The following is a 9,204-nucleotide window of genomic DNA, read 5'->3' on the forward strand; positions in this document are numbered from 1 at the left end:
TTTACATATATTATATTCATGATCTTGAGATAATTTCCAGATATTAATAATGTAAGCCTACTTCATATCTTACAAACCTTGAAAATAATCTTTCATATATTTTTATGCATGTTGCTAAATTGTATACCAATTAATATATTTTATACTTTGAGATCATCACATAATAAATATTTACCCTAACATTTACAAAATTAAATTTTATAAATTACAAGGGTAGAAAATAATAATTAAACTATAAGCTGAGTAGAGAAAAGTAGAACCCGTTTAGTTTCAACCACTCCAGCAATGACTTGACACAGTAAATTCTTTGCCACACCTTGACACCTTTTCTTATAATGCAATATTACTTTGATATATTGCCCCCCATAAACCGTGTCATATTGCACCGTTTAAAGACAACTTTTTATTATCATACACTGTTGGTCAGAAGGCTTAACAACTTCTTAATTGTTGTATCAACGTGACTAAGTGGCAAAAAATACATATATTGCGTTTCGTTCTCAATTGATTGTGTGTCCTTAAGGAATTTAATCCCCTCATTGTTGTCCAAGGTTATGAATTAATTCCTCCCAGGATAGAACGGAATAACTATTTTGTGATAGTGGCACTACAAATCACAGAACTTCAGCGAACTCAACAAATGAAGCAAATCACACTTGACACTTATATTTATTTGGAAAATAATGCAACAATGTAGAAAAGAAGGGAGAAGTTTTCAGATTTTTCATGTATAAAAAACGAGGCTAAGCCTCTAAATTTATAGACAATGAAATGGTGAGATGAAGAGGTGCAATTCAAAAGGTGCCTCTTCCATTTTCATTCATACCCATTCACGAAACCTAACACTACGCAGAAGGGTGCATTGGAGCAAAGGTAAATCGTGTAGTGTAATTATAATAGGGTAACGGGTTCGAGTCGTAGAAATAATGGTAGAGTGTCTACATCACGCCTCTTAGAGTGTGATCCTTTCCTGGACCCTATGTGAACTCTACTCCCTCGTCTCAAATTATCTGTCATATTTCTCTTGTACAAGACCCTTAAGAAATATTAATTAGAAGGGTTTTTTGTTACTATTTGACCATCATCTTCAAGAACAATTACTACTAAGGGTAAAATGAGGAAAAAAATAATTAATTTTGTCTTGAACTTCTAAAATGACAAATAATTTGAGACAACTATTTTTAAAATCACGACAGATAATTTGAGATACTCTATAGATGAAATTTCTTTAGGAAAAATAAAGCTCAACTGCTCTGTGAAGAAACAGCACAGCATAATTGTAGTATATCACATTATATTATATTACATCGTGTTAGGTACGTTACAAATGTACAGAAATTTACTCTAATCATCTAATCTCTACACATTCATACAAATATTATAATTGAAAGAAAGAAAACCTTAACTAGCGTTTGCTCGCCCCATACGATGATAATTCTTTTATAAATTTAAATTAAACCATGTGGATTTACTTGTAAGCAGTGCAGTGCTTTTAGGAAGCACCAGTTTAAACATCAACACGTTGTCGCGCGTAATTACAAAACTTGGAATCAGAATCAGTAATAACAAATAAAACAAAATCCGTACACTGCTGTAAAAAGAAAGAGAAGGGCGATAAAATATGAAAAGTAACTAAACATGATGTTAAAAAGTTCAAGGGGAATTATGTCATTTACGTAATTATCATCAATTAAATGTTACATTCCAATTTTGTATTGCAGATGTAAACAGCGTTCGAGTCAAAAGAAATGGATTCAATTGAACCAACGTCCACTTACGCAACCAAAATCACCACCTAGCTGTGTTTCTTCTCTGTGTTTAACAGAATAGCATGACCACATATTCTAACACTTTTTGTTGGCACCAAAGTCCTTACTTCTAACAAACCAAACTCAAACGACACCTGAAGATCACGAAAATGGATCCTAATTTTACCACTACTAACCACAATTGATAATAGTAGCATTTAGACACAGCTTGCTTCCTAAAAAAATTTTACATTAGCCTCCATGGCACAACAGATATCTTCGGCAAGAAAGTTAGGCCTATTGAAGAAGTCTTTTACATTCCTACAATTATGTTTAACAACCCAATCATCAAAAAGTTTACCCGAATTGCCTTGCAAATGAATATTGGAATGAGATGCAAGAAGTCTGTTGTATTACAGCTTCTGAAACATTTTGTTGAAAAACTTGAGGAACATAAGGAGCTGAAGGGCCAGAGTAGTAGTTGTGTATAACAGTACTCTCTTGAGGTGGCAGCATTTCTTGCTCTACCCGCGAGTACCATTGGTAATTCCTGTCATTTAGCCCCATGAGATGCTGCTGCGAAGGGACCACGTCTTGCATTGATCTATACCTGCCAAAGTGATTATTTAAGATCGCCCTTCTATATTTATTAAGTTTGAAAATGGACAGGAAAAAGAAAAACCGTTAAACAGGGAAGCAGTTTTTATTCACATAGAATACTTGAGACAAACTCTTAAACATAGGGCTTATAGTCCAGAGTTCAACTTAATACATGCTAAAATAGTTGCCTTAACAATACCAAAAGATTCAAATACAAAAAGATAATTGAAGAGAAAAAGGCCACTGTGCTGAATGGCCAATATAAATGTGTCCAATTGCAAACAGCACGAAGTACTACAATCTTAATATTAAGCAAGCAAGCAATTGAAAAACTCACCTCTTCCGCCGCCCATCTTCCAAAACTGAAGAGAACAATAAATCCTCACAGAATTTAGAAAAAAGAAAAGAAAACGAAGGGCAAAGAACCTGATATGTGGGTCCTGTATATCGGTGACATATGGTTGATGAGAATATGCATGACTGGGAGCAGTCAATTTCTGATGATTATCCACGAAATCCGTGGTTCTAAGCCATCCATGCTGAGCACTTTGCAGTTCATAGACTGGTTGAGACTCCATAACAGGTGGAGAATGACTGTGCTGCATTCTGGTCATATATGGATCATCTGCATAAAAGGACATCGGCGGGTACCTAACCTGATGTTCCATATTCCAAGTAGAAATTCTATTTGGAGGTGGGACGTTGGCCATTGATGAACCCACTTTTGCCTGGGGATAAGACAGCACCTTAACCTGATCTTCCATAGCCAATGTGGGCATAATCTTTGGCATGCCAACATTAGCCAAAGACTGGTCCACTTTTGCCAACGGATTGGGCACAGCTGCTGCTGTTGCTGATGCAGTCAGTGGACGAAATAAGGACAATAGAGTCCTCACCTGTATGTTTAAAATTCTCTTTAAAGAGCAGAAAGTGGTAAAGCATTTGTAAGACAACTACTTGTGTGAAATAGGTTGGTACCCCATATCTAAGAAAGAAACCCCCTTACTTGACGACCATTTAGTTCAGGTTCAAACTTTCTGCCATGATAATTGTCCTTGATAGCATATCTGAAAGCAGCTTCTGGCAGGGGAAGACATTCCTTAAAAATTCGAAATTTCACCTGAATGAGAGCAATAGTAACATGAATCTAGTAACTAGTTGCACAAATCAATTAGGTGGAGGAAGTGATTCTTGTAAATTCAAATAACCTAGACATCAAATACGTCAAGAATACCATTATGAAAACCCAGTAGCTAAAGTAATACCTTGACAGCCTACAACCTACTGCAGCAATAAAGGAATCGATAACAAGGGAAGAATAACCAAGTGGTAAAGACCCTCTACCTCCATAAATATAACATTAGTGGTTTGAGTCACCAAGGGAGCAAAGTGGGAAAGGACCATTGCTGGGCTTCTGTTAGGGGTTTTGGGGTAGACAAAAATGCCCTTTAAGTAAGTAATCCTTGCATAGCAATTCCTTCATTATTAATCACCGCATCATAAGTCTCTTCACTATTATTCATCGGATAAACAATCACTACATCTATAATCCCAAATTCCCAATATAACTAGTATGTGCACCAAATGACCCTAAGTTCAGTAGTCAATTACAATGTCAGATGTTTGTTGGGCTGAATTCTGCTTGTACATGATTATACATTCTATGTTCTGGTCTACTTCTGAATTTTACTCTGAAAAACAAACAAACAACAACAACAACACAGTGAATTTTACTCTGAAAAAATCTAGATAATTTAGCGTCTTAGGTCAACAACACCCAACATTGCAGGAACTATTCTTCCGTGTGACTAACAATAATATGCTACAAACTTACACTGAAGACAGATAAGAGTAGACAGAAGGATGTAGAATTAATTAGCAATGACTTTCTACTGATAGTGACAACATTACAAACCAAAAAAAATGCATCACGTGCAATAGAGCCAAATATAGGAACATAAAGTATGAATCGGAACTTTTCCTTTTTTTAGAGAAAGAAAAAAAAAAGAACATTGGTGAAAGAAAATTCTTGAATAATACACAAATATGCCAAGGTTGAGGGCTTAAAAGCCAAGCAAATCATAAATGCAAGCAGGACGAGTTTAAATCACATTGAACCAGAGATTTCCAAACCCATTTCTCACTATCATCATGCATATTTTTAATCAAGACCAACAAAGAAGTGGCCACAATTTTACATAACTGACAGCAAAATGATTTACCTGTGCTGGAAATTTGCCTCCAAAAGCAAGTGGTTCCAAGTTTATTTTTCCAGTGGATGTTGCCTCATACACGCCATATAGAAGCTTCAACTCGAAATCAAAGAGGAAGAGCTTTGTTCCTGGCTTAATCTTTTCTACCATTTCCTTTTTGTTTGATCGAAGCCCAAAAACACGGAATCTGTAGCAATCAGGTTTTGTATTTGCACCGCACAAAAATATGAAACCAGAAAGGACAGACTCATCCTGCAAGACCAAAAAGTACACATTTCAAAAACTAAGAAATATAACAGAGTGACTTAGTGTATGCTTTTGATTGCCACAATGATGCCAATAAATATATAGCATGTTTATTTTGTGACAGATGGATAATGCTTTAAATGATGAAAGAAGGAAGAGCAAAAAAGAGTACCTGGGTGTCCTCAGATGGATCGGTTTCTACATCATTACCAGTATTTTGCTCATCTATATAAGCAGTAGACAAAGGAGGTCGCTCAGATTCATCCTGCAGAGAGGGACCAGTACATGAGGCTCTACAATGGGTGGAGCATGAAAGTGCTGCATTCTGGTAATATACGGATCTTACAAAGAAATGGGTACTGACATATACTTAACCTGCTGTTCCTTAGCAAAAGCAGTATTAGTATTTGGTGGGCCAACATTGCCCATTGATGGACCCGTTTCATGAGGAGACGGCAACAACTTAGCCTGATCTTCCATAGCCAAGACGGGCAAAATCTTTGGCACGCCAGCCAGTGGATGGGGCACAGCTGCTGCGGTTGCAGATGCAGCCAGGGGACGAAATAAGGATAATAGATTCCTCACCTGTATATTTCAGATTCTCTTTAAAGAACAGAAAGTGGTAAAGCATTTGAAAGACAACTGCTTGTGTGAATTAAGTTGGCACCCCATATCCAAGAAAGAAAACCCCTTACTTGACGACCATTTAGTTCGGGTTCGAACTTTCTGCCATGATAAATGTCCTTTATAGCGTGTCTGAAAGAAGATTCTTGCAGCGGAAGGCATTCCTTAAAGAGTTTGAATTTCACCTGAATGAAAAGAGAGCAACAGAAGTAAGAAGCTAGTATCTACTCATGCAAACAAGAAGGTGGAGAAAGTGAATTTCGTCAATCCGAAGAACCTTTACACCACACCAATTGGTGGAGCATCGAGGTGCGCACAAGATGGCCCAGACACTACCGTTAATTAAAAAAGAAAGCCTGAAAATATCTGAAATAACTAATTGGTTTGAGACGTAACAATCTAAGAAAAGCCCGTAAGCATCTGAAATAACTACCTGTCCCTGTGACTACAACCACAATATGTTACAAACACACACTGACAAAACATAAAAGTAGACAGAAGAATGTACTATAAATTAGCAATGGCTTTCTACAGTGGATAGTTCCATGAGATAGTGACAACTTAACTGAAATAAATGCATCACTGGCCTAAAGCCAAGTAAAGGAAGATATTTATCCCTCAGAACTTCCTCCTACCAGGACAAGATAATGTTCTCATCAAGGCCTAAGCACTTGTTCCAATGACTTGGAAAGATTGGTGAAGAGAATTCTTGAAAAATACACATACATGCCAAGGTTGAGTGCTAACACAAGCAAATCATAAAAGCAAGCAGGATCAGTACGAATCACGTCGAACCAGAGGGTCCCAATCCAATTTCCTAAGACATCATACACCTTTTATATCAAGAACAAGACTGACAAACAATTGGGCCAGAATATTAAACAACTGACAGCATACACGATTTACCTGTGCTGGAAATTTGCCTCCAAAAGCACTTGGTTCCAAGTCTGTTCTTCCAGTAGATGTTGCCTCATACACACCATATAAGAGCTTCAACTCAACATCAAACAGGAAGAGCTTTGTTCCAGGTTTAATCTTTTCTACAATTTCCTTTTTATTTGAACGAAGCCCAAAAACTCGAAATCTGAAACAATCGAGTTTTGTATCTCCACTGCACAAAAATATAAAACCAGAAAGCTCCTCGAAAGCATCCTCGTCTTTCTCTTGTGAGGCAACTCTACCAGGACTAGAAGCAGGAGCTGGAGAAGCAGCAGGAGCAGAGACTCCTGCTGAGTAATTAATAGGAAGAAAAGCTTGATTTATCACAATACTTGGCTTAACCTTTGCAGCGACCTTCTTCTTTTTCTTCATCATAAGTTTCTTTGTATTTGATTGACTGAAAATTTTCCCTTTCTTTTTCCACTTCTTGCCTTCCATCCCAACCATGTGTGAAGTTGTTGCTCTGCAAAGGAAAAAGCACTCCTAAAATGCATGTGTACCACAATGAGAAAAACAGAGGGTCATATTGAAGAAGCAGGAATGTATACAGAGAACCAATGAGTTTGCGAACAACAGTAATGGGGAATCATATACTGGTACCAACGAAACTGACAAAAATAAAACCTGCAATCTTGAAAAGACATATGGAGTATGTGTCAGGCCTGCTGCTTAAGAAAGTAAGTACATCCTAGATCACTTTTCTGTTATCTGCTATAGGAACAAATTCTCTGACTTTTTCTTTCTTTTGGATCAGTAACAAAAACGACCATATCTATGACTTGAAGATCTTATTTCTAACAGTTGATGTAGGAAAGACACTTCTTATTGACCAAATACAAATCACCTAAGGTCCTTGGAAAGTTATAATAGACCAAGATTATCTTGTGTGCATTTGTTCTCTGAAATTGGAAAATGCCATCAGTCTATGTTTAAGTAAGCAGCTCATAGGCTCACTTATAATTTGAAATGTACATTTTAGTAATCCCTTTTCCATCAAAAGGTAGGGAATAGTGTTTTTTTACTTTTCCCTTCGTCTTCTTCCATTCGCCAACATTTGAAGAACCCAAGTACCAACACTAAAATTAAGGAGAGTGAGGCATTTGGTGTAACTCAATTATGAAGCTTGTCAAAATCTTTTACCAATAATACTAGTCAAGGTACCGTACTAGCAAGAATAGAAAGGACATTAAATGTCGTATTAATAGATAGTTGATCCATCTTGTCCCATTCTATTCCCACTTTCCCATAGTTTTCTTAAAAAGAAATTGCAAACACAAGAATTTGCACTGGTAACACCTCACTAAGAAAGACAACCTAAACCCGCCAATAAGATATACAAATTGATCCAAAATTCATTGTCGCTATCTTCGTTAATATGAACATTAGTCAACTCAAAAGAGGCAAAACAAAGAAAATGAGCAATAAGAAGCTTAAACTTTTGTTTTTGTTTATCAGTAAACAGTTTAAGAGTCTATTAGTGCACCCAAGGGAGTGACCTCGCTGTCGAGCTTTAATAAAGGCCATGAGAACCAGAGTACAAATCCCCTGAAGAGTTCTTTTTTTTTTTTGGTTAAATGTAGGTGATTTCTTCTCATTTATCTAAGCCTTCGTGGGCTGATTCAGCCGATATTTGAGGATACAGCTAGAAATACACAACGTGCATACAAGTTGACCCGAAAAAAATCGTTAATTAGAAAAAGTTTTGATTTTTATGAGTGTACATAAAGCCGATATATACATAAATTTGCATAACCATTTTGCTACAAAATCAGTCCCATCATAAGTGCCTCATAAAGAAATCGGAACAACCAATGTCAAGGTAAAATCGGGATAATTCTTTCCCTAAAAAGAAAAAAGAAAAAAGCAAATGTTCATGCAGCAGGATACCCAAAAACACACAAAAAAAAAAAAAAATCTCTTTAAATTCCGAACTCAGCTAGACTTAAAAGACTACCGCGAAGAAGGCAAGAACCCCTAATAAGAAAGTTACAGTCCACAACGAAAATTCCGAGCAACTCTACATAATCAAATGTACATGCATAAAAAAACTAGACACATTCGACCCAAAAATTAGCTAATTACTGGGCGACTAACGGACGAATGGTAGTTGATAGCTCGGTCAAATCTAAACAGGCATTCCGTATATATTAGTAGTGATGAAGATGTAAATAGGGGCGAGAGAGTCCATACCGGCGAGCAGGGGAGCAATGCTTCTGCTAGTGAGAGTGAATAATGGACGGAATTCGGGCGTCCCTTTCAGTGACCGCTGTTTCGTTTTTCTTGTTTTCTTTTGTTTTCCTAATAACGTGTAGAATCTGTGTATACCTATATCTACACGGTATACAGAATACGGTATGTAGAAGAAAAAACTATTAAGTGTCGGTTTGGTAGGATGCATTACATAAAATGGTAAAGATCTGATTATTATTCAAAATTATCCTTCATTATATCATCCGGTCAAAAGACTCCTTACCGTTACACTATTAAACAAAAATACCTCACATTGACGGAATCGACATGTGGCAAGGATTTAAGGCTCAAGGTCATCTGGTTCTTTTTTTACCCAATTGATCTGAACCCGCTCCCAACCCACAAACTTGACCCACCCTTCTCCAACTAATTTGAAGTTCAGAACCCTAATTTTTCAACGTATTTTGTCCCCCTAATCTGAGAAAAGTTTTCTCCTCTTTATTGCTCAAAATTCAAAATTCCAAAACTCAAAATTCAATCTCTCTTTGTACTTCTTAGTTAAATATTTAAGGTGGTGCTAAAGGTGGGTTCAATGTCTGATTCAACTGTTAAATCAAAAAGGAGGTGCCATTGTGGGGAGATTG

At 36.7% G+C, this 9,204-nt stretch overlaps 1 protein-coding gene across 3 annotated transcripts; it reads right to left on the reverse strand.

The window, feature by feature from the left end:
• On the reverse strand, nucleotides 1,645-8,672 carry LOC109227444. Of its 3 annotated transcripts, none has more exons than XM_019392612.1 (9): nucleotides 8,561-8,672; nucleotides 6,338-6,833; nucleotides 5,503-5,616; nucleotides 5,183-5,392; nucleotides 4,980-5,072; nucleotides 4,571-4,813; nucleotides 3,355-3,468; nucleotides 2,775-3,244; nucleotides 1,645-2,358 (listed from the first exon to the last, which is right to left on the reverse strand). In XM_019392612.1, exons 2-9 carry the CDS (start codon nucleotides 6,815-6,817, stop codon nucleotides 2,106-2,108), a joined length of 1,977 nt encoding a protein of 658 aa, XP_019248157.1. In that variant the 5' UTR covers nucleotides 6,818-6,833; nucleotides 8,561-8,672; the 3' UTR covers nucleotides 1,645-2,105. The 3 variants fall into 3 exon arrangements, with proteins under 3 accessions (XP_019248157.1, XP_019248158.1, XP_019248159.1); XM_019392613.1 differs by having other exon boundaries at nucleotides 6,338-6,853; XM_019392614.1 differs by lacking the exon at nucleotides 8,561-8,672 and adding an exon at nucleotides 8,465-8,552.

The sequence above is a fragment of the Nicotiana attenuata genome, chromosome 6, assembly GCF_001879085.1.
Source record: "Nicotiana attenuata strain UT chromosome 6, NIATTr2, whole genome shotgun sequence".
NCBI lineage: Eukaryota > Viridiplantae > Streptophyta > Magnoliopsida > Solanales > Solanaceae > Nicotiana > Nicotiana attenuata.

What these genes read in the sequence shown, in the direction of transcription:
- LOC109227444 (XM_019392612.1), bottom strand. Translation starts at nt 6,817, where the DNA reads ATGGTTGGGATGGAAGGCAAGAAGTGGAAAAAGAAAGGGAAAATTTTC. An exon ending in CTTTTGCTAAGGAACAGCAG is followed by an intron (nt 5,073 to 5,182) that starts GTTAAGTATATG and finishes CCCTCTCTGCAG; the next exon opens with GATGAATCTGAGCGACCTCC. An exon ending in ATACAGGACCCACATATCAG is followed by an intron (nt 2,359 to 2,774) that starts GTTCTTTGCCCT and finishes TCACTTTGGCAG; the next exon opens with GTATAGATCAATGCAAGACG.